This window comes from Neoarius graeffei, chromosome 2, assembly GCF_027579695.1.
Source record: "Neoarius graeffei isolate fNeoGra1 chromosome 2, fNeoGra1.pri, whole genome shotgun sequence".
NCBI classification, from domain to species: domain Eukaryota; kingdom Metazoa; phylum Chordata; class Actinopteri; order Siluriformes; family Ariidae; genus Neoarius; species Neoarius graeffei.
Window position 1 is genome coordinate 2423920 of NC_083570.1, and position 26417 is coordinate 2450336.

Consider the following 26417-nt stretch of genomic DNA (forward strand, 5'->3'; position numbering starts at 1 on the left):
TAAATGGACTGAACTTCATAAAGCCCCTTTCTACAATAATATTTAACTCGATGCCTTTTATTCACCCATTATGACACACACGTATATATTTGGGAAACAAACAGGCATCAAAACAACATATATAACTTTTAATGTGATGGTTATAAATAGTGTGCGAAATACCTTGTGCACTGCAAACTAGCGACAGATACGCGATAGATAGCTCAGGAAAGCTAATCAGTCAGCATACCGTAGCAAGCTACCAAAACCTGAGGCCACAATAACCAACCTACAAGACTGAATATGATAAATGATGGAAATAGTGGAAAAACTGGAAATAGTGAATGAAATAGTGAATGACCGCCAAACTGAATTCGGCCAGGTTCTAACGTCATACCAAAACAAAATACATCACTGATTCCTTCACATTCAGAAAGGTTAAAAACATTCATCATACGTTCAAAAATGTTCATCATAGTGTGGCACTGTATTATCTAATTCTCACTGCTTATAACTATACACCTCCCCGGTGGAGATGAGCTGGGAAACTGAAGACTGAAGGAACAGCTCCCTCTCTGATCCTGACTGTCTGACCTGTTCTGTCAAAATCCTCCATTCTGAAGTGTTCACTGCAGAGCATGGATGACGGAGTAGCAGAAAACCCTTCCTGTCGCACAGCTGTCTCCCACTGCTTTTTCTTGTCTTTATTTTTGGGAAACCTACATAGTATGTGAAAAGTTAGCTAAGCAACTAACAACAATCAGCGTAGTTACGAAGGAAATACTTCATTGTTTGGAGACAGGTTTCACCGAGCGGCTATTATGCGCGAGACTTCATATTAGCCACACAGTCAGAAAAATCTGTTTGTAAAATTACGTTATAATGACCAAATACAATGAAAAGTATTTTTCCAGTCTCACCTGTGAAAGGTAATCCCATGTGATCTCGTTTGGATGGTAAACCTGTTGGTACAGTTAAACGCAGCACATGAATGAGGCATCTTTATTCTCGGCTACTGTCTAGACGCTATACCAGAGATGGTTGAAGAATCTCCACTTTGCCACATCCAATATGGCGGCAAGGATGACGTATGATTCTACGCAGAAGGCGGCGTCTATGTTTATATGTCTATGGTCCACTCAGACTCAATGTCCCCATCCTCCCCTGGTATTCAGTTGAAGCTCTGCCAGCTGTGGCAGTTGAAGATCCGATGGACAGGAGCCTCCGCCAGACGTTCCCAGCATACCCTCACTACACGTTTGGGCCTACCAGATCTATCCGGCCTCCTCCCCTGCCATCTGATCCAGCTTGCCACCAGGTAGTGATCAGTTGACAGCTCTGCTCCTCTCTTCACCCAAGTGTCCAAGACATACGGTCATAGATCAGATGAAATGACTACAAAGTCAATCATCGAGCTACAGCCTAGGGTGTCCTCATGCCATGTGCACTTATGGACACCCTTATGCTCAAACATGGTGTTCATTATGGCCAAACCATGCATGGCACAGAAGTCCACCAACTGAAAAACACTCGGGTTCAGATTGGGCAGGCCGTTCCTCCCAATCACACCCCTTCAGGTCTCACTGTCATTGCCCACATGAGTGTTGAAGTCCCCAAGTACAACAATGGAGTCCCCTCGTGGTGCACTGTCTCGCACCCTACTCAAGGACTCCAAGAAGGCCAGGTACTCTGAACTACCATTTGGCCCCTAAGCACAAATGAAAGTCAGAGACCATTCCCCAACCTGAAGGCACAGGGAAACGACCTTCTCATTCACTGGTGAGAACTCCAATGTTAGCACGCCAAACTGGGGTGCTACCAATAGCCCCACCCCTGCCCAGCGCTGCTCACCCTTGGCAACTCCAGGATAGAAAAGAGTCCAACCCCTCTCCAGGAAATTGGTTCTAGAGCCCAAGCTATGCAATTACGTGAGCCCAACTATATCTATTCGGTACCGCTCAACCTCACGCACAAGCTCAGGCTCCTTTCTCACCAGAGAGGTGACATTCCATGTCCCAAAACCAGTTTTGTCAGCCTCGGAACAGTATGCCAGGGCCTCCACATTTGGCTGCCACCCCTTTCTGCATAACCTCTCTTTTATTTTCAGGTCTTGCCCTGAGACAATAATAGACTAAAACAGCAAGTAGTCATGATCACTTATTTGATAACAAGCCTAGTTAGATAGCTATGTCATTAACTAATTCAAAATAAATAAAAAAAAAGTTTATTTTAAAACAAGGCTTTCATCATGTCCTCAAAGAGCACATGCACAGCTGCACTTTGTTGCTCATTAGTGTCAACTCTTTGGGTCAACCAATCAAAAACAATCATGCCCAGCAGTGTTCCTGGGTAGACACTGTTGCTTGATCAGCCAACAATTCATACAACTTTAGTTATTTTAATCAAAAAAAGGGCCAATAAACAAATCTATGGACTTTTGGAGAATACATTAGTGACTGTCTTCAACCCAATACAGGTCTCTAGCCCAGCTCACATCACAGTTGCGAGTTGAGACAGCAGGTTCACTCAACTCACCATCAGTGAGTAAAGGTTGATTACCATTGTGTCCCAACAACCAATCACTGATCACAACTGCTTGTCCCAACCTTCCACATCTTTGGCCACCGCCTGGCATCACTGGATCAAGCCATTGAGCTGGCGGAGGACCATCTGACAGTGGTTCTGGTGGCAGGCAGACCTGCCACTTCTTCTCTTTTTCTCTCTCTCCTGCCTCCTTCCTCCTCTCTGTGGGGGGGCTGCCAATCCATAGCCATAGTAACCATCTTCCCCTTTTCACTGTACAGTTTGAACACACCAATCCCTGTACTCGATGCCATGTTCTATCTCTGCCCAGTCTTCTGACTCCCTGTAAAGGTATGAGATACAGAGACGATACCGGATACCAAATACAGTGACGTCACGACTGCTTTAAACCAGCAGTGGAACCGAAATTCTTTCTCTCTGGCGGTGGATTCCACGCGTGAAAGAGAGAAGCCAATGCATTGGTGCAACAGAAGTACAAAGAACAAGCTATTGATACCGAACCTTTAGCCAAAGTTCAATGTATTTGACCTTCGCAGAGTTGCAATAATAACTGAACCGGTTAGTTACTGCAGCCCACGCAGTATTTCAAAGAGAAAAGGTGACCAGATCCCTTTTCCCTTTCTCAATGTCAATGAACTATAAACAAGATTCCTTCTAGATCATCGGACGACCAACGGGACACCGAAGATTTTCAGCTGACGAGCTGTAAGGAACAAAGCTGTCTTCTCTCTGGATCTGCGCTCCGCGCTATCTTCGGAACAGAAGGCTCACTTTCAATCACTAACAAGAGCGATCTCAAGTAAGGCTGGCATCTGGGCAATTGTTAGTCTTAGTTGTAGCTAGTTAATGTGAAGAGTGTTGTTCATTTGAATTCATTTATGATTTAAATGTATGCATTTTGATTCACATGAAAGTCGGTCTTAGACTGCGTGTTGTTTGATTTACTTTGTTTATTATCTGTATTTAGTAAATAATACTGATCAGATATAGCTATTGTTGCTATATCTGATCAGTATTAGTTTGCTAATTCATGTCAGCTATTTAAATAAATAGTATCTTTGGAATAAACTGTCCCCTGTTTATTGTTACAATATTCACTGAGTGCCAATCTCTACCAAAGAAAGTATTCTAATTGCCTTCACCCATTTGGTTGTTATATGAAATGTTATATAGATCTAGAGTAAATGTATTACATTAGAGCTACAATACTCACTAAACTATAGCAACATCACCACTAAGTTATTCAATTGATTTTATTAGTTTAGCTATAAACTATTAGACACTTGCATTAATGATTAATGAATTTATGAGACTGATCCCTTTTTACATGAGACTGATTTGATAAGCCTATTGCACCTACATCTCTCTCCTCTTCCCATCCCCATCCCATTTTCCCACTGCAGAGGCAGGGGCTGGCTACCCCCCAGCGGGCCTGCCACTTCTGTGGTGTCTTCCTGTCATTCCCTTTTGTGCCTGTGTCTTCTCCTTCCCAGGTGAGTGACTCCCATAACGCCAGTGCAGAGGTGAAGCCTGGGCCGGTATGCTGGCACTGTGGAGAGCCCAGACATCTCCAGGGCCAGTGCTCTGTGATGGAGGAAGGAGCTTTGGTCCAGATCCCCGACACACGAGACACCGCCCTCAATTGTGCCAGAGTGTATCGCATGCTGATGAGTGTTCAAGGGGATACGTATCATGCGTTGGTGGGTTCTGGCTGTAATGAAACATCAATTCACCAAAGTCTGGTGCAAGGTGAGGAATTGGGGTGAGCAGAAGTCATGAAGATTTTGTGTGTGCATGGGAATATTCATGAATATACACTAGTGTCTGTCCACGTTCTATTTTGGGGTGAAAAGCATAGCATAAAGGCGAGGATTAACCCATGCCTTGCCCACCCACTGATGCTGGGAACTGACTAGCCGGAGTTTAGAGGTTTAATGGAGCACATAGTAGTTGGAGGGTCCTGCAGCAACACATCACGGGGGATCCCGGTGTGGCATTGACTGGGGAAGCTATGCCCCCCCATGCTGTTGCCATCTACATCAGCACCATGCCAGGGTGATACGAGGAGTGGGGATCAGGCTGCCTGCCCTCCCTCTCTCAGGGATTTCCTCTAGGATTTCTCATTAGAGCAGATGTGAGACAAGATGCTGCGAGATTCCATGTGGCTCACTTTAATCCAATGGCCAGACATCGAGGTCAGGATAAAACACTTGCCAGAATAATGGCCCAAATCTATTGGCCAGGATTTCATGGGGATGTCTGTCGGTGGTGTGCCATGTGCCACAAATGCCAACTAGCAAATCCAGTGGCCACTCAAAAAGTGCCTTTGTGCCATCTCCCTCTAATCAAGACCCTCTTCAAGAGAATTAGCATGGATCTCACAGGGTCAAACCAAACAAAATATCCAGAAGCAGTGCCTCTCTGCAATATTTCAGCATGCAGTATTGCAGAGGCACACTTCTGTATTATCTCCTGAGTCGAGATTCCCAAAGACATCCTGACTGACCTCGGCACTACATTTATGTCACAAACACTTTGCGAGCTGTATGGGTTATTAGGAATTAACTCAATCCACACCAGCATTTATCACTCACAAACAGATGGCTAAGTGGAATGATTCATTCAAACAATTAAAAATCTCATTCAGAAGTTTGTAAGTGAAGATGCACATAATTGAAATAAATGGCTTGAGCCCCTGTTATTTGCAATAGAAGAGGTCCTACAAGCCTCCATGGGATTTTCTCTGATTGATTTGTTATATGCGCGTAAGCCTCGCAGCATGTTGGAAATGATGCGGGAAAATTGAGAGGAGGGACCTTGAACTAGTAAGAGTGAAATTCAGTACATTCTCAAACCTGCATGCAAAGCTCCACTCCTTCACACACTTAACCCAGGAGAATTTACGGCAGGCATAAGAACGTCAAGCCCGGCTGTACAACAGGGGCATGCACCTTCGAGAGTTCACCTTAGGAGATAAAGTACTCGTATTATTGCCCACTTTGAGCTCCAAATTAGTTATCAAGTGGCAAGGGCCCTTCAAGGTCACACGGCAAATCAGGTATGTTGAATAAGAGGTGAAGTGAACGGATAGGGGAGGGGCACTACAAATATACCACCTCAACCTGCTAAAACATTGGAATCAGGGGGTCCCTGTGAAATTGGCATTGGTAGTTCCAGAGAAGGCAGAGCTGGGGCCAGTGGTTAAAACAACAGTAATGACTCAAACCACTCCATATTCAGAGGTATTCTGGCCTCTTCCCAGCCACATCTACCTCATAGAACCCCATATTGAAAAGCTCCAGGGGTGGTGGTGCATAGCCATCCATACTACTTACCCAAACACAAAAAAAGGTGGTTCAGGACGAACTCAAGGCCATGCTCAAAATGGGCATAATCAAGGAGTCCCACAGTGACTGGAGCATCCTGGTGGTCCTGGTTCCCAAGACTGATGGGTTGGTCCAGTTCTGTGTGGACTACAAAAATTCAATGCGGTGTCTAAAATTGATGTGTACCCAAAGCGTCACGGTGATGAGTTGCTTGATTGATTAGGCATTGTTCACATTTGTTTGACACTGGACTTGATAAAGGGATATTGGCAGATCCCCTTAACTCCTCTATCCTGAGAGAAAATGGCCTTTTCCACACTGTTCAGATTACACCAATTTGTCACGCTTCCTTTTGGGTTATTTGGGGCTCCCACAACATTCCAGAGGCTCCTGGACAAGGTGCTCTGCCTCCACACCGCCTATGTGCTGACCAGTGGCGGCTGGTAGTCTTTCAAACAGGGGAGGCTGGTCGGTTACGATATTAACAGATTTTAAAAGAAAAAAGAAAAAACACATCAATTTTGCCCGTACTCTTGCCTCTGATCTGGCTGATTGTTGGCAGGGTCACAAACTGTGAAATAACAGGTTCTTTTGGCCCATTAACCTACTGTCCAATATACATGATGGTGGTGTTGGGGGGGGGTATATTTTAACATTTTATATTTTAAAATTGTGGCATGTTGTTTAAAAATTGATCATTATTGAAAGCATCTCTTTGTCAGGAACCTCAGCAGTAACAGCAGAGTGTTCTGGAATAGGCACAAGCACTGACCTTGGGGAGCCAAACATAGAGCTGGGTGCCACACATTTCATTCAATGACACTTTCCCTATATTTTACTTATTCTGACTGAGAAATGTTTTATTGACAATTTTGATAACCCTTCACTTTTAATCCAGGTCTGTAGTGTGAAATGTTCTCGGCTGTGTTTTTGTTTAAAAATGTTTTCCAAATTGTAGCTGTCTTTAATTCATATCCAGAGAAATATATATTCCAATATAATATACTCAGCATAAACATTTTAAATAGATTCTATATGTTTGGTCCATCCATGACATATTACTAAAGTAGCCTATTTACTGTTGTTGATGTGGGTCACTTGCTGTTAGCCAATTCACTTTCTCGTACCAGGAGAGCTGAAAGGAATGAGTATTATTCCCTACCTTTTTCACCAAGTCAATTTGAGGTGTTGGTCTACCCTGCTCTTTAATTTTAATTTTTTCCTCGAAAGGAAGACTGGCAAATGGCTTCGCCAAAATTAAATCAGCAATGCTTGGCATCCGTGCACAGCTTTCTTGCTAGCTGACTAGCCCCCTCAAGTTCAAGTTCAGTCACTCAAATAAATGAAATTTCTGGAACTAATATAGCAAACTTGACAACACTATATTTACACTTTATTTACAATGAAAATATATACAAACTAAAAAAGCTGGTAGAAACCGTACATAATGAATGAAATCGAAACGTAAGCTGATCTCTTACAATACACCACAGCACTTGCGAATCCACATGGGACTGAACTGAAATTCACTGCTGCCTGTCTATATTTGAAATGAGCTGTCAATCAAAGAAAATATCTGGCCGCTTTCACCAATCACCAGTCTCCTCGCAGAAACTGCCATGTCCCTCCCACTGTGAGGCTGGGAGTCCGTGGGGCGGGCGTTTTCGTGGTATTTGTCCAATAACCATCTTGCATTTTGAGATTGAAAAGTGCATAGCTCCCAAATGCCATTGAAGTCCACTGAGGCTGGGAGTCCGGTGGGTGGGTGTTTTCACAGTATTTGTCCAATAATCGTCTTGCATTTTGATATTGAAAGCGCATAGCTCCCAAATACCATTGAAGTCCACTGAGGCTGGGCTGCATCGCATTGTCAGGAGGGGGAAAAACTCACGCACACATTAGGCGAACTGGGGAAAGTTATAACGGAATGATTTTGCACTGTAGTGGGTTGAGCACATATATTTATATGATTCTGGATCTGAAATAGCAATGTTATAAGGTCGGCTATAACATAAGCCTAGCGCAATTCATCCTATATGATGTTCGTCATTTTTAGAGGCTGAGCCTCCCTTGTTGTCTTAGAGCAATCGCCCGTGGCGCTGACCTACCTTGATGACATAATTATATATAGCAATGATTGACCGTGGCACCTAGAACACCTTAGGGCCACCCTCAAGTTGTTGAGGCATGTGGGTTTCACAGTTAACTGAAAAAGTTTCAGCTTCAGTATTCCACCCATATCAATGTCTTACTACAGGAACTAATCCACATGTCTTTAGACTGTGGGAGGAAATCCACACAGGCACTTTTTTGCTGTGAGGCAAAAGTCCAACCTCTGCACCACCTTGCCACCTTTATTGAATGAATGTTCTAATTAGCATTTCATTTAGCCTATTGCTAGCAACTTTTTGAGCATGTTTTAAGTCCATTCCTATGAAAGAACTCAGTTGGCAATGCTGGTCATGAGATGGCTGCGACAGTCAAGTTCAGATTCCGCATGTGAGTGCACTGGAGATTCATGCACCCCATTTTGAGAGGGTCTCAGTGGTGTAGTCTACTTTTTTGCAGTGGGTATACTCAGTGCTTGCCATGCAACGCCCCCCCCGGGAAAAAATTTATACTCACACACACACACACACACATACACACGTGTGTGTTGTGGCTATACTGTTATACTTGTACTCATCCATCTTGTAACTGTCCGATAACCTGAAAGCAACACCTCATGAGCACCATCACTGCCTAATGCATAGTAATATGCATCTTGAAACTGGTTTTGTGTACAGATCTACTGTATGCAAAACAAATGTGGTTTAAATGTACAAAATTTATAAAATTTTGATTCACCGTTCAACTTAAGATAAGTGGGCTTTTCCATCATTGTATTTTTTTTTTTATTTTTCATCATTTCTCATTTCTAATCAAAATTATCATTAAAAAAACATATATATATTTTTTTTAAATCTCATTTCACTTACTTTGCGGCGGGAGCACTGCGGGAGCACTGGGCACGTCCTCTGCCACCTTATTTAGGGCAGCGGCAGCCGTCTCACCTTTCTCCTGTTCTGCAGTAGGCCTCGTCGAAGTATGAGGACACTTCTGAAAACACTGAAATAGTGTCGTTTGTTTTCGTTTCATGATTTCGCATCAAGGCATCGGGGCACCGTGGCTCAGTTGACTAAGGCGCCATACCATAAATCCGGGGACCCGGGTTCGATTCCGACCCGAGGTCATTTCCCGATCCCTCCCCATCTCTCTCCTGCTCATTTCCTGTCTCTACACTGTCCTATCCAATAAAGGTGAAAAAAAGCCCAAAAATATTTAAAAAAAAAGGCAACAGGCATCAAGCTTCGTACAACCTGTATGCTTTCCCCTCTATTCTGACCTCATTTGACTGGCTACATACACGACAAGTACAACAGTTGGAAGGGTCAATTCTCTGCTCTTGGATCAACTCGCAACGCCTTGAGTGCTGAGTCGGGCTCTGTCAGCGTCTTCTTAAAGAAGCCCATAGGATTTGAATTGAATAGGCGCTTGTAGCGCTAAAGCGCGTTTGGTGGACACAGGCATCTAGGAATGGAACTGTCATCTGACAATGTTGACGTTGGTTTGGCTAGTTCAAATAACGAATATATTTTTCGGTAGGCGTATGCGCATACGCAAATCACTGAGCTCTTCAGTGAGTATACGGAAATCGCTGAGCTTTTCCAGTGGGCATACGGCGTATACCTGCGTATCACGTCGACTACACCACTGGAGGGTCCTATCTACAACCTGCAGGGTGGGGCGTGGTGGGGGGATGTGGGCAGAGTGAGATGTTATGCTCTTACCATATGAGGACAATTACAGGATATATCCTAACCTAAACCCTAACCATAACCCTTGTATGGCATACCCTTTATATATGGAAAATGTGTGAGCCCTTGCGCCACCCACTTCCCCATCTTGCATGTACCATTTAAACCCATTTCTTGCCTGAATTACTCAAGAAATATACACCCAGCTGCAATGCATATCACAAGAAACAGCACAACTTGAGATTTCTTTCCAACGATGCTTGTCAATGCAACCAAGTGTTGACGCATTTTTGAATAATTTTAAATATATATCAAACTTCATCATTGTTATAATCTATATCCAGCTTTGTGTCCATCTCTGCACCCATTACTCTCATTTGAATTACCCATGAACGCATCACTGCATATTTATGAAACATCGCAAGGAAGAGCAGAACTGGAGCTTTGTAATGATGCTAATCACATTGTACAGCATTTGTACATATCAACATAGTCATGTTATAAATACAAATCAAATTTCTTCACCCATTTTCACTCTCCTGCTTCTCGGTTGAATAAGTTATGAAGTCCCTTTCACTTCACAACATGCCGCAGATCAGAACTGACTCTTTTCAGGGATACTAGTTGTTTTTCTGTGAAACAAAGCATTGTTGAATAATCTGCTTTGGAAAGACAGTTATCATAAAAAAATGCAGAGAGATTAATTTTAGTCACACATTTTTGTCATATTAAATGGAAAAACAAGAAACAAATAGAAGGCTAGAATCTGCATTTTCAAAATTCCATAACATCCTTATTACTCAACGTAAACCATGCATGAATTAGATGTCAGTTTAAAGCATTTGACTTGCTCTTTCCAGCTGTGTGATTTGTTGTTGAATGATGAATTTTGTTAATGAAATTTAACATTTTTGGTCATCGCAGAGCTGACACATAAACACAAACAACCATTCACACACGTATGCACACCTACAGTCAATTTAGAGCCACCAATTAGCCTAACTTGCATGTCTTAGGACTGTGGGGGAAACCAGAGCAAACCTACATAGACAAAGGGAGAACATGCAAACTCCACACAGAAAGGCCCTCGTTGGCCACTGGGCTCAAACCCAGGACATACTTGCTGTGAGGCAACAGTACTAACCACTACACCACCATGCCACCGTGTCAGCTAGTATTTCTGGTTAAAATTATGAACCCAGTGAACACTATTATAAACTCATGCTTTTGGGTGGGAAGGTAAATATCAAGAGTATCAAGTTAGTGCTTCTTTGAGACACATGCAGTAGGCTAAGCTTGCTGTGAAAATTGTGAACTTGCTTTATATTATCCAGTTGTTTTTATTCTTCCATGAAAAAGTAAGAAATGTTGCAGCTTTTACTTATTAGGCCCCGAGCACTGAACGGTGTGAAGACCCTATTGTTTTTCGAAGGATTATTATTATTAGGGCCCAAGCACTGAACGGTGCTCGACCCTAGTGTTTTTTGAAGGATTATTATTAGGGCCCGAGCACCGAAAGGTGTGAAGACCCTATTGTTTTCGAAGGATTATTATTATTATTATTATTATTAGGGACCGAGCACAGAAAGGTGTGAAGACCCTATTGTTTTCGAAGGATTATTATTATTATTAATAGGGCCCGAGCACCGAAAGGTGAGAAGACCCTATAGTTTTCGAAGGAAAAACAATAGGGTCGAGCACCATTCGGTGCAAGACCCATTGTTTTTCTTCTTATTATTCTGCTGTGTTTGGCCTTATTTGAGGCATTTCCCATGTACGAAAACTCATGAAATTTGGTATACAGTACACATCAGTCATTGTCACTGCTACTCAGCCACAGACTTTTGGCCCCAGGCATGGCCCAGAGACTTCATAGCACCCCTTTTCCATTTCCCATTGAAATGAATGGGTAGAACTTTGGAATGATGATGTCATAAGGCCATTTGGAGTGAAATTACACATGGTCATTTTTAATGTACTCCTCCTAGACGGTTCATCAAATTCATGTCAAACTTGGCAGACATGATGCCAAGATATTGCTGAAGTTGAATTGCTGAGGGATTTTTGAGATGTTGTAATATGTTGAAATATTATAACATATAATATGCCAAGATATTGCTGAATGTTGAACTTGATATGTAATATGATTTTGATTCTGATTCTGATACTCTTTAACAGTTATGGGCCTGTCTGGTATAGCACCACCAACTGGCCAAGGAAAGAATAGGGTTTTGAATATGTGTGTTTTGACACATGATGAATTTTAACATGCTCCTCCTAGACGGTTCATGAGATTCATGTGAAATTTGTTATACATGATGCCAAGATGTCGCTGATATTAAATTGCGAAGGGATTTTTGATATCTTGCAATATGTTGAAATGGCCTTATGATTTTAATATCTTGCCACATAAACACACACACACACACACACACACACACACACACACACACACACACACACACACAATAATAGCGGAGCTCCAGCGGAGCACCATGCCTAAGACAAAATGGTAAACCCATTGAGTCGATTTTTTTGTGGTTTGTCCGTGTACCACCGGTCATACACACTGCCTAGTGGTCAGTATTAGTAATTACCTGTCATACACACACCGCCTAGTGGCCAGTGCTAGTAATTACCAGTCATACACACCACCTAGTGGCCAGTGTTAGTAATTACCAGTCATACACACTGCCTAGGGCGGCACGGTGGTGTAGTGGTTAGCGCTGTCGCCTCACAGCAAGAAGGTCCTGGGTTCAAGCCCCGGGGCCGGCGAGGGCCTTTCTGTGTGGAGTTTGCATGTTCTCCCCGTGTCCGCGTGAGTTTCCTCCGGGTGCTCCGGTTTCCCCCACAGTCCAAAGACATGCAGGTTAGGTTAACTGGTGACTCGAAATTGACCGTAGGTGTGAATGTGAGTGTGAATGGTTGTCTGTGTCTATGTGTCAGCCCTGTGATGACCTGGCGACTTGTCCAGGGTGTACCCCGCCTTTCGCCCGTAGTCAGCTGGGATAGGCTCCAGCTTGCCTGCGACCCTGTAGAAGGATAAAGCGGCTAGAGATAATGAGATGAGATGAGACACACTGCCTAGTGGCCAGTGTTAGTCATTACCAGTCTCACAAACACCGCCTAGTGGCCAGTGTTAGTAATTACCAGTCATACACACTGCCTAGTGGCCAGTGTTAGTCATTACCAGTCTCACAAACACCACCTAGTGGTCAGTGTTAGTAATTACCAGTCTCACACACACCGCCTAGTGGCCAGTGTTAGTAATTACCAGTCATACACACCGCCTAGTGGCCAGTGCTAGTAATTACCAGTCATACACACCGCCTAGTGGCCTGTGCTAGCCAGTAAAGAAATAAAACAAAAGAGACTGGCTATGACATAAGAAAATTCTACAACCCAGAAACAGATGGTAGCTCCACTTTTAGGCAGTGCCTAAACCTATATATTATGGCCCTTTTCCACTATCCTTTTTCAGCTCACTTCAGCTCGCTTCAGCTCACTTCAGCCCGATACGGCTCGCGTTTCGACTACCTCAGAACAGCACGACTTAGGTCACTTCAGCCTTACTCAGCTCCCAAAACTCGCACGGTTTTGGAGTGGGGCTGAAGCGAGCCAAACCGAGCCGAGTGGGGCTAGGGGCGTGAGGAGACACTCCCCTGTGCACTGATTGGTGAGGAGGAGTGTCCTCACACGCCCACACACGCCCCGCGAGCACGCTGGGATCTGTAAACACCGTAAACCCGGAGAAGAATAATTACGAATTACAAGAATTTCTGAAGCCTTATGTGCCTCGCCTCATCTATACGCTCTTGCCAGTATCTGTTGGCGTTGTTGGTGACAACAAGCCACAGCACCAAGACCAACAACACTAACGACTCCATGTCCTCCATGTTTATTGTTTACTATCCGGGTCGTGAGACTACCACTTAAAAGGTCACTCATGTCACTGTTTGCGCCACCTAACGACATCACGTGACATCCACCCACTTTCGCTAACTCCACCCAATGTGTCCACCCACTTCCAGCCAGCACGGTTCAGCGCGGTTGTAGTCGAAATGCAACTCCAACAGCCCCACTCAGCTCGACTCAGCCCAACTCAGCACGGCACGGCTCAGCCCAACTCAGCCGCGTTGGTAGTGGAAAAGCGGCAATAGTGACCTGCTATCATTGTGCATTTTGTTGAAGGCATATGAAAACTCTGCAAGTACACACACACACACACACACTGCAGACACAGGAAAGCTAAGATGACTTAAGATTACAGCATAAGATAGAGATAAGGAGGAGACACGTGTATAGTTTTGTACATATATAAATGTACATTTTCACACCACTGAAACACACACACACACACACACACACACACACACACACACACACACACATACAGTCTTTGTCTGTCTATCTCTCATCCGTCAAGCAGTCATGGCATTTGCAACATGCACACCACCTTTGAACATTTGATGAATATATGACATGTGACTGTTTTGTTGGGTGGCGGAATGTCCTGGGTTACGGAACCACATGTGTGAGGGCTCATCAAGGCCACGAGCGGCTTTAATTATTGTCTTGTTACTTCACGGTGACATGAAAAGGATCTTCTCCCAGTGCATTCCAGATTCCAGATTCATTCCACCTCCTAAAAAGATAAAAGTTAGTGTGAATAAGTGTGTGAATGTGTGTGCATAGTTGCCAATAATGGACTGGTGTCCCACCCAGGTTGCATTTCAACCTTGCAGCAGGTGTTCCCTGGATCGACTCTGGAGCCACCATTCATCTGGTGAATGATGGGAAAAAGACACAAAATGAAAAAGAATGTGTGGAGAAAGGTTACTATCATTACTGACACATGTCTACCTCATGCACCCATAAGCAAATATCTCATCATCTCTAGCCGCTTTATCCTGTTCTACAGGGTTGCAGGCAAGCTGGAGCCTATCCCAGCTGACTATGGGCGAAAGGCGGGGTACACCCTGGACAAGTCGCCAGGTCATCACAGGGCTGACACATAGACACAGACAACCATTCACACCTATGGTCAATTTAGAGTCACCAGTTAACCTAACCTCCATGTCTTTGGACTGTGGGGGAAACCAGAGCACCCGGAGGAAACCCACGCAGACAACATGCAAACTCCGCATAGAAAGGCCCTCGCCGGCCACGGGGCTCGAACCCAGATCTTCTTGCTGTGATGCGACAGTGCTAACCACTACACCACTGTGCCGCCCCATAAGCAAATATAAATTTCAAAGGCTTAAGTTCCTAACATGAATATTATTAAACGTTATTCAACCATACACTAAGCCCAAACTCGTAGCAATACATTACATTGTTGTTTAAACAAAAAAGCAAACATTTTAAACATTTTTTTAATTTTGAATACCTCTCAACTCTCAACTAACTGCAGTAGCATAAAATTAAACTAAATAAAAAAAGAGCATTCCACTAAAATAAACAGATGTATTGTGCAAAAAAACAACAATATGGAGATTTGATTTTACCTTTTCTATGTAAAATAACCTACGAGTTATTTTATTTTATAGAGTTAGACTTATTTTATATTTCAGCCAGAATTTATAACCCTTTTCATTGACTAAGTTTCTGCACTAAACTATATCTCAACAACATAAGAGACTGGCAATAGGGGAAGCCATGGCCTAAAGGTTAGCGAGGCAGGTTTTGGACCGAAAGGTCATTATTTCGATTCCCTGGACCAGCAGGAATGGCTGAAGAACCCTTGATCAAGGTGCCGAACACCCAACTGCTTGTTGTATGTTACTCTGGATAACAGTGTCTGTTAAATGCCTGTAATATAACATGATAATAGCAGCACTGCAAGGATTTAAGTCTTGAGTTGGGGAAGCTGCTCAAATATTTTTTTTCTTACAAACCTTCAGATTAGCAGTTAATTAAAGATTATGCTGAAATTCAGTTTTTCTTTGATTTTCACCAAACTCCTATTTCCCTGGATATAAAGTTTATTGTGATGTTATTATCTGAATAGCACAACAACAATGACATTAAAAGAGCATTAACTGTTGCTGACTTTCCATCACTGTGTGCCACAATACCAATAGAGGTCATATGGTTCCCATTTGTATTTGTGTCCATGACACATTCATAGTTTTTTTTTTTTTTAAGATAGACAAAATAGCACACTACACACATTTAAATATGATCCATGTTATGGCTATGAACATCAAAATTGCATTTTATGCCAGTAACAATTCTACCCAGGAGAATCACTGAAGCACTAAGTTGCTTGAGCTTTTCAGGTGAAAAAGGTATCTTACAATGATAATCTTAAATGCCTTCTGAAAACGTGGATAGAAAAATCCATAGATCAGAGGGTTAAACATGGAATTCAAGTAACCAAACCACATCAGTGCATCAAAAACATCAAGAGGGGTTGAATAGTTGAGAAATTGATCAATAACAATAGTGAGAAAAAAAGGCAGCCAACACAAAAGGAAAACACCCATAACAATACCTAGAGTTTTAGCTGCTTTTCTCTCTCTCTGGTCCGATAATTGTTTTTTTGTCTCACCAGGTGTGAGCACAGCAGTTCTATCAGAAATTAATCTTGCCTGTTTTCTTGCAACACAAAAAATTTTAAGGTACAAACAGGTCATTATAGCCCCTGGAATATAAAAGTTAAGAAGTGGAGCGATAATACCCCATTCCTTGTTAAAAATCACAACACAGCTTCCACCACAGGGGTTTAACATTTGTTCATCCAGACCAACAACGTTAATTTTGGAAAACACAATCCCAAAGCTGAACATGCAAGAAAAAATACAACTGACAGCGATGCACACTGCCACATTTCCATTTGTCACCTTCATCTTATAACCCAGAGGATCGGTAATGGCCATGAACCTGTCAACAGAAACCAAACAGAGGTGCAGGATGGAGGCAATACTTAGTGTCATGTCTAAACTGGAATGGATTTGACACAACAGATCTCCCAAGAACCAGCAGCCTTCCACCCATCGTACCGTACTGAAAGGCATGACCAGACATCCCATCATAAAGTCCACAAAGGCCAAGGATAGGATGATGAAGTGAGTCGGTGAATGCAGGTGTTTAAAATGGGAAATAGTGATGATGACCAACAGATTCCCCAAAAAAGTCATAAGGATAGCAGTTAGTGTTACAAAGTACATGGCCACTCTCGTGACAAAGAAGCGTGCCGTTTGGAGGCAGGAGTCAGGCTGGTGTGGGAAGCAGAGCAGCAAAATCTCCACATCAGTGTTATTCATCAACAATGTGTCGAACCAAACAAATTCAAAAGCATCCTTGACAAGTAAAATTCTGCTCAATTATTTGAATATCAATCGATAATTAAAGCACAAATGCCAACATATGAAATAAAACATATTAAAGTTACTTCAGCAGACAGATCACATCAACACCCTAACAGATATCCTTTGCATCCCCGCAAAGTACACAGATGAAACCAAGACACTGCTCTATACTCATATATGTTTTGGTGTTTAAAAAGCAACCAGTAGAAATGCTTCATGGTGACATCATATTTGTATGAAGGTCCTTGGTGAAGGGTTTGTTTGTAATTAGCTAGAACATCATTGTTGTTACCAGCTTTGTTGTTGATCCTAATATTGTCTGTTCTGTTCTTTCTGGTCAATCTTATTGTTATACAACACACCATTATAACATATAGAAGATACAAAATCAAATTCAATACAGTAATCTCACCAACACACAGATACTAAATAATGATTTAAAGTTTACAGTTCAATGAGCAACAGTATTAGCTTGAAAAAAAGTGTATTATGGATGAAAAAATTGTGTGTCAAATATGCATAAATAAAAATGTGAGCTCTGAATTCTTCAGTTTTTGTTATGATTTTGAAATTAGTCTACAGGAGCCTTACTGTGTTGAATATGTAGTTTATATTCTTACAAACACGAAACCCTGGAATTTGAAAGAATGAGTTGCTTAATTAAGCTTTCTTAAACCATACAGAAACTGCTGTGCTTTTTGCACAAGAGTGAAGTTTAGTGTCCAGTATTGAATTTTAAGTGATGATGAGGAATTTGAAAATTGTCCCATGTGCTACATGAGCTAGAACCCATCTGGCAAGTGAAAGCTGGGGTTTATTTGCTGATGCTCATGTTTTGGTTGCCCAGAACTTAACTCATCTAAAAAGGTAGCTAACAAAAGAAAAAAAAATTGATGAACTAGTTAGCTCGTTAAGTGTATTAATACATATGAATATAAAATAATAAGGTACTTGGTGGCATAATGGCTAGCACTGTTGCCTCACAGCAATAAGGTTTTGGGTGTGAGCACAGTGGCTGATGGGGGCATTTCTGTTAGGGTTTTGCTGGGAATCAAACCCAGGTCACTGGTGTAGTGATCCAGCAAACCCCCACTAGGCCACCAGGGGAATGACTCAAGGGCAGAGGCGTGAGGTGAAAGTAGAGTATCAAAAAAAAACCAGTTTATTTACACTATATACACTATATACAATCCAGGGCAAAAAACAAAAACAAAAAGTTTAATCCAACGCTGAGAAGACAAAGGGAAAAAATAAAAAAATCCAACAATTCAAAGTCCAAAAAAAAGAAGGCAAAAATGCAAAACGCTCAGAAGATCCAAAAGTACAAAGTCCAAAGAAAGCAAAAAATATTACAAAACACAAGGGCACAGGAACGGTACATGGGACAGAGGAACTAGCACAAGACAGCATAGCATAAAGACTCCGTGACTAGGGACTGAACCGAGGGAGTATATATACACAAAATAAATTGAACACAGGTGACGATAATGAGGACTAGGCTGGGCACAAGGCACATGAAAACAAAAGGCACATGGCAGTCAAAACAAACACAGAACACAGAAGCAGGGGCGGCCTCTAGAGGCCAAAACGAACATGACAAGAAAAACATAACAGCGGCCTCTAGAGGCCAAGACAGTCCCCAGTCCTAACAGGACCCCCCCCCAGGAGCGTCTCCTGACATTCCCAGGGCGATCTGGATGGGCTGAATGGAAGTCCCGACAAAGTTCTTTATCTAATATGTCCCAAGCTGGGACCCAGCAGCGCTCCTCAGGGCTGTAGCCCTCCCAGTCCACTAAATATTGGAGCCCACCACGGACCCAGCGGGAGTCAAGCAGGCGATGCACAGTGAACACAGTCTGACCCTGGAAGATGCGGGGGATTCCTAGGGGCAGGGGCATACATGGACGACAATATGGGCTGCAACAGGGAAACATGGAATGTGGGGTTGATCCTTAGCGTTCGTGGTAACTGGAGCCAGTAGGAGACAGGGTTCACCCTGCGCACAACTTTGAAGGGACCAATGTAGCGAGGAGCAAGCTTGCAGTTCTCCACCCATAGCGGAAGGTCCTTGGCGGACAGCCAAACCCGCTGCCCAGGGCAGAAAACATGGGCAGGCCTTCTATGGTGGTTGGCCTGAGTCTGGTTGGTTCTGGAGGTCTGGATGAGGGTCCTCCTGACCTTGCTCCAGGTCTTGCGACACCGTCTCACATATTGGTTGCTCGAGGGCACCCCAGCATCCTCCTCCTGGTCCGGGAACAGAGGTGGCTGGAACCTGAATTGGCACTGGAACGGCGACAGCTTGGTGGCCGATGACTGCAGGGTGTTGTGGGCGTACTCTGCCCATGGCAGCCAGGTGCTCCACGATGTTGGGTTATCCATCACCAGGCCTCGCAGGGTGGTTTCCAGGTCCTGGTTGAGCCTCTCCATCTGGCCATTGGACTGGGGGTGGAACCCAGAGGAGAGGCTGGCAGTGGCTCCGATGAGCTTGCAAAACCCGTGCCACACTCAGGAGGAGAACTGGGGCCCCCGGTCTGAGACGATGTCCTGTGGGAGACCAAAGACTCAGAAGACATGATTAAATATTAATTTAGCTGTGTCAAGGGCAGAAGGGAGCTTGCACAGTGGTATGAATCAGCAGGCCTTCGAGAATCTGTTGACTATTACCAAAATGACAGTGTTACCTTGTGAGTCTGGCAGGCCCGTGATGAAGTCGACCACCACATGGGACCAGGGACGCCAGGGAATAGGCAGAGGATGCAGGAGACCCTGGGGACGCTGTTGTGGATTCTTGGTTCTGGTGCAGATATCACAGGACAGGATGAATGACCTCACTTCCTTTTCCATGTTTGGCCACCAGAAGCGTCTTTTCAAGAAGTCCAGGGTCCTCCAAGCTCCTGGGTGGGCGGTGAGAGGGGAAGAGTGACCCCACTGGAGAACCTTGGCCCGGGCTTGATGAGGGATGTACAGGAGGCCCCATGGCCCCATCCCAGGACCAGGGTCCTGGCGTTGAGCTTGTCGGACAGCCTCCTCAACACCCCAGTGGACAGGGGCCACAATCCGGGACACAGGGATAATAGGCCCAACTTCACTCTCCCTGTTGTTGGGCGAGAACAGCCTGGAGAGCACGTCCAGTTTGGTGTTCTTAGAGCCCGGGCGGTATGATAGGGTGAAATTGAATCGGCTGAAAAACAAGGCCCACCTAGCCTGTCGTGGGTTCAGTCTCTTGGCTTGCTGGAGGTACTCCAAATTCTTATGGTCCGTCCAAACCAGGAATGGGTGTTGCGCTCCTTCCAGCCAGTGCCTCCACTCCTCAAGGGCCAGTTTCACTGCAAGCAGTTCCCGATCCCCCACATCATACCGGGACTCCGCAGGGCTCAGGCGGTGGGAGAAGTATGCGCAAGGGTGCAGCTTACCCTCCGAGCATTGGGATAGAACCGCGCCAACACCACTGTCCGAGGTGTCTACCTCGACGATGAATGGTTGAGAATTGTCCGGGAGGACCAGGATGGGTGCCATGTAGAAGCAGTGCTTGAGGTCTTTAAATGCCTTTTCTGCCTGAGGAGACCAGACATAAGATCCACCAGTCCTTTTGGTGAGCTCTGACATGGGTGCTGCTACAGAACTGAAGTTCCTGATGAACTTGCGGTAAAAGTTAGCAAATCCTAAGAACCGCTGCACCTCCTTGACGGACTTGGGAGTGGGCCAGTCCCGGATGGCCAGGGTCTTGGCTGGGTCCATTTGGAGTTGTCCCGTCCGTACAATAAATCCCAGGAAGGAGACCTTGGGAACATGAAACTCGCACTTCTGGGCCTTCGCAAACAGATTGTTCTGTAGCAGCCTCTGGAGAACCTGGTGGACATGGTGGCGGTGCTCCTGCAAGGTCTTAGAGAATATTAAGATGTCATCGAGGTACACGAAAACATGCAGATTGATCATGTCCCTCAAGACATCATTGATAAGGGCCTGAAAAACAGCTGGTGCGTTGGTGAGTCCGAAGGGCATCACCTGGTACTCGTAGTGCCCTGACGGGCTGTTAAAGGCAGTCTTCCACTCGTCTCCCTGTCGGATACGGATGAGGTGGTATGCATTCCGTAAGTTCAACTTGGTGAAGACTGTGGCGCCTTGAAGCAGGTCGAATGCTGTGGACATCAGTGGAAGGGGATAGCAGTTGCACACAGTGATCTTGTTCAGGCCCCTGTAGTCAATACATGGTCGGAGCCCCCCATCCTTCTTGCCGACAAAGAAGAAGCCGGCACCAGCAGGTGAGGTGGAGGGTCGAATGAACCCCGAGACCAGGGCCTCCTTGAGGTATTCCTCCATGGCCTTGCATTCTGGCTGAGAGAGGGAGAACAGTCTGCCCCGAGGAGGGGTAGTCCCAGGGAGCAAGTCGATGGCACAGTCGTAGGCATGGTGGGGAGGAAGAACGGCGGCCCTGCTTTTGCTAAAGACTTCTTTGAGGTCCCAGTACTCTGTGGGAACTTGAGATAACTCAGTGAAATCAGGAGGCTCGGCAGGAGACACAAGAGAGCTAGAGAGCAGACAAGAGGCATGGCATGCAGGACCCCATTCCACAACCTGGCTTGTTACCCAGTCTATATGAGGGTTGTGGCGGGTAAGCCAAGGAAGGCCTAGAATCACTGGGAACTCTGGTGAATGAATCAGGTGTAGGGATATTTCTTCTTTGTGAGCTTGAGACTGGAGAAAGACTGGAGAAGTAACTTGGGTGACTCTTCTGTCACCTAAAGCTTGGCCATCGAGGGCAGACACAGACAGCGGGATTTCAAGAGGAGCAGTAGGGACATTGATACTTTGGGCGAAGTGAACATCCATAAAGTTTCCCGCTGCCCCGGAGTCTAACAAGGCTTGACAAGAGTGCACGGACTCACCCCAGGAGATGGAGACCGGGATGTAGACTCCTTGGCCAGGGAGTTCGGGAGAGAGGGTAGGCCCTGTCACAACCCTCCCTCAGCTGGACGTGGCAGTCCTTTTCCTGAGAGCTTGGGACATGATGCCCGGAAATGGCCAGGCTTGCCACAGTAGATGCAGCACTTGTCCCTCCTTCTGCACTCCCTCTCAGATGCGGAGAGACGAGTACGGCCCACTTGCATGGGCTCTGGACAGTCACTGGAGGGGGTAGACGGGCTCCATGTTGAGGCAGTGAGGCTCAGGACTTGGCGGCGTTCTCTCATCCTGTTGTCAAGGCGAATGGCATGGGAAGTCAGTGTTTCGAGGTCACTTGGGCATCAGATAGAGGCCAGACCATCCTTGGTGGGGTCAGACAGACCATGGTGGAAGGCTGAAACCAGGGCAGTCTCATTCCATCCACTGACTGCTGCAAGCATCCGGAACGAGATGGCGTCGTCTGCAATGCTTCCTCCTTGTCGGATGGACATAAGCTTTCTGGCTGCATCTTTACTGGTGTCTGCCTGATCGAAGATGCGAAGCATCTCCTCCATAAACAGCTGGAAGTCAGAACACTCGGATCCCTGTCTCTGCCAGATAGCTGTTGCCCAAGCTTGTGCCTTACCAGCTAACAAGGTTATCACAAAGGCAATCTTGTGGCGATCCATAGTGTAGGCGGTAGGCTGGAGCTCAAAGGTAAGTTGGCACTGGGTAAGAAACTCCCGGCACTCACTGTGCTTGCCATCATACCTCTGTGGTGCAGGAAGGCTGGGTTCGCGAGGTGAAAGAGGCAGCATGGCAGGAGGCACTGGAGCGGGAGCAGATGGTGGAGCAGGAGCCGGATCAGGAGATGTGGGCAGAGGAGTCAGCTGTGCCAGGGTTTTCCCAATCTGCTGAAGCAGTACCTCGTGGCGAGCAAGGGCCTCACGTTGGCTTGCAAGCGTACGTCCATGAGCTTCCATGGTCACTCCGAAGCGTGTCGGACCTGCCATAATTCCCTGAAGGTTGGCCGGGTAGACAGTTGAAGCAGCCTCTGCTGAGTCGGTCATGACGGAATCTTTCTCTTAGGGTTTTGCTGGGAATCGAACCCGGGTCGCTGGTGTAGTGATCCAGCAAACCCCCACTAGGCCACCAGGGGAATGACTCAAGGGCAGAGGCGTGAGGCAAAAGTAGAGTATCAAAAAAAACATTTTATTTACACTATATACACTATATACAATCCAGGGCAAAAAACCAAAAAAAACCCAAAAAGTATAATCCAATGCTGAGAAGACAAAGGGAAAAAATAAAAAATCCAACAATTCAAAGTCCAAAAAAAAAGAAAAGGCAAAAATGCAAAACGCTCAGAAGATCCAAAAGTACAAAGTCCAAAGAAAGCAAAAAATATCAAAAAACACAAGGGCACAGGCAAGGTACATGGGACAGAGGAACTAGCACGAGACAGCATAGCATAAAGACTCCATGACTAGGGACTGATCTGAGGGAGTATATATACACAAAATAAATTGAACACAGGTGACGATAATGAGGACTAGGCTGGGCACAAGGCACATGAAAACAAACGGCACATGGTCATCAAAACAAACACAGAACACAGAAGTGGGGCGGCCTCTAGAAAACGAACATGACAAGAAAAACATAAGAGCGGCCTCTAGAGGCCAAGACAGTCCCCAGTCCTAACATTTCTGCACGGTGTTTGCATGTTATCCTCGTGTCGGTGTGAGTTTCCTCCAGGTTCCTCCACAGTCCAAAGACATGCAGGTTAGGTTAATTGTTGGCGCTAAATTGACCATAGGTGTGAATGGTTGTTTGTCTCTATATGTCAGCCTTGTGATGATCTGGCAACTTGTCCAGGATGTACCCCGCCTCTCACCCATAGTCAGCTGGGATAGGCTCCAACTTGCCCACAAAGCTGCACAGGATAAGGGGTAACAGATAATGGATGGATGGAATATGGTACTTGAATCCTCTGGGAAGGCTGACTTCATCTTCATTCTGGCCTGATTAAGTCAGGTAATGTAGTATATTTTGCTTTGCCCTTGATTTTTGTCTTAGGTTTGAGATGACTGACAAAATCATTTTGTATGTCTCCCTGACCAGGTGATAGGCATTCAGTATGTCCACTGTTTGTGAAAACAGTGGCCCTGTGGAGAGGCTTGAATGCTGAATGAATCATGTGCAGATGGTACTTGCTTCTGATCATGATGTTTCATTCATGGTAATCAAAGCACAGACATATGGAGGCATCTTTTTTCACCACAATAAAGAAACCAGTGCTGACAGGTGAAGAAGAGGGTCATATGATGCCAGAAGCAAGAACATCATTAATGTACTCCTCCATGGTCTCTCTCTCTCCCCATGGGACAGGTTGTGCAGCTGATTCATGGGTAGTCATGCTCCTGGGAGGATATTGGTGGCACAATCATAAGAGCAATGAGGGGGTAGAGAAAAGGCACAATGTTTACAGAAGACCTCCCACAAATCAAGATATTCTGCAGAAACAGTGAACAGGTGTTGGGACTCAGAGATGGTTGAGGATGCAGTGAGGAAGGGCTGATTTCAGGCATGAGAAATGACAGGATGAGTTCCAGCTGACTACTTTTCTGGTAGACCAGTCAATGTGGAGATTGTGTTGCTGTAGCTATGGGGGACCAGGGACTACATGGGTATGAGGAGAGAAGGTGAAAGATGGTGTTCAGTGGCTCATGGGAAATACCAGCTTGGAGAGCAAAGTTCTCATCTAAGAAATTCTCATGCTAAAAGCAGCAGGGACTGTTGGTTTATGCATAAGTAATCTTGAAGTTGCATTCTAGGTGGATGGGCAAAAAGAAGGTTATTGGTTTACCTGAACCCCCATACAGGCAAGTTTTCACTTTGGCCAAATAGAACAGGTGGCAAGGAAATGGCCAGAGTCCTGAACTCCACTGAATATCCTGTGACACTACAGGGGCCTTGGTGGAGAACGAGAAAGAGTTTGGCAACACCCTTTCCCCCAACTGAATGATCAAAAACCTTTTTCATTGCTGTGATAAAGCTGGCAAAAGAGACAACTCATCGACAAATCATTAGTTGATTCTGCCACATCACAGCAGTGATCCACCGCTAGTGCATTCCCTCTTAGCAACCCCATGATGTAAATTATTTTGGACTTACAGTATCTGTGGAGTAGGTTGACAGCAGTTGTTTGAACACTTGGGAACACGAAAGCAGAAAGCGCCTGCACTTCCCCTGAGTAGTGCTCTGGCTCAGGTCCATGAAACTCTCTGGGTGTGGGTGCTGCTGAAGTTTGATGGGTTCCTGGTGCAGATTGGCCAGTCTAACAATGCAGGTTAAGCTGCTTTGCAGATGCAGGCTGAGTGAGATCTGTGGAGACATGGTCCACCTGGTTACCAATCTGCATGACATGAGTGGATAGGGATCAGAGTTGGTCATGCTGTCCAAGTAGCAACCCTTGACTGGCAAGGGATTGATGAATGGGATTCAGCTGTTCACTAGGTCCATAATGGCCAGATCATTCTGTTATGCTGACCAGCTAAACCTAAATGCAGGACACTGACACAGGGATAGACTATCTTCAACCTCAGCCTGCAGCTGGGGAGAGTGCCCACCATCTGGAAGACATCATGCATCATTCCAGTTCCCAAAATGAATCAGCCCAGCGAGCTGAACGACTTCCAACCAGTGGCACTCACTTCACATCTGATGAAGACGTTGGAGTAGCTCTTCCTCAACCTCCTCAGACCCCAGGTGCAACATGCCCAGGACTGTCTGCAGTTTGCGTACTGGGCAGGTGTTGGTGTGGAAGATGCCATCCTCTACCTGCTACACCGAGCCCACTCGCATCTGGATAAGGGAAATGGCACAGTGAGGATCCTCTTCTTGGACTTCTCGAGTGCCTTCAACATCATTCAGCCCCTTTTGCTTCAGGACAAACTGAACAGGATGCGAGTGGACCCCTGCCTGGTCACCTGGATCTCCAGCTACCTCACCGACAGGCCGCAGTATGTCAGACTGAAAGACATCACGTCTGACACTGTGATTAGCAGCACTGGAGCACCCCAGGGCATGGTGCTGGCCCCTCTTCTCTTCACCCTGTACACCGCGGAATTCTGCTGCAACTCAGAGCTGTGTTACATTCAGAAGTTCACCGATGACACAGCCATCGTTGGATGTATCAGTGATGACAGAGAGGAAGAGTATAGGAGCCTGGTGAGGGACTTTGCTGTTTGGTGCAAAAGGAACCATCTGCAGCTCAACACCTTGAAGACCAAGGAGCTGGTCATTGACTTTGGGGGGTCCAGACCAAGGTCACGACCAGTTCTGATCGAGGGAGTCGAGGTGGAGGTTGTGGATTCCTACCAGTACCTTGGGCTGTGGCTGGACAGCAAGCTAGACTGGACTTGCAACACCAATCACTTATACAGGAAGGGACAGAGCAGGCTATACTTCTTTAGGAGGCTGCGGTCCTTTAACATCTGCAGGAAACTCCTGTGGATGTTCTATCAGTCTGTGGTCACCAGTGTCCTGTTTTACACCATGGTGTGCTGGGGGGGCAG

General features: G+C 45.3%; 1 protein-coding gene across 1 annotated transcript; it reads right to left on the reverse strand.

Annotated features, from left to right (window-relative positions):
- Positions 1–15894: 15894 nt before the first annotated feature.
- LOC132875979 (trace amine-associated receptor 4-like) lies at positions 15895–25236 on the reverse strand. The gene is made up of 2 exons (XM_060913163.1): positions 25015–25236; positions 15895–16950 (listed from the first exon to the last, which is right to left on the reverse strand). Exons 1-2 carry the CDS (start codon positions 25234–25236, stop codon positions 15895–15897), a joined length of 1278 nt encoding a protein of 425 aa, XP_060769146.1.
- Positions 25237–26417: the final 1181 nt, after the last annotated feature.

Excerpts from the sequence above, each read along its gene's own strand:
- LOC132875979 (XM_060913163.1), bottom strand. The coding sequence starts at position 25,236 with ATGTCTCCACAGATCTCACTCAGCCTGCATCTGCAAAGCAGCTTAACC. Across the intron at positions 16,951-25,014 it reads CAACCTACTCCACAGATACT|GATGCTTTTGAATTTGTTTG; the intron begins GTAAGTCCAAAA and ends TTACTTGTCAAG.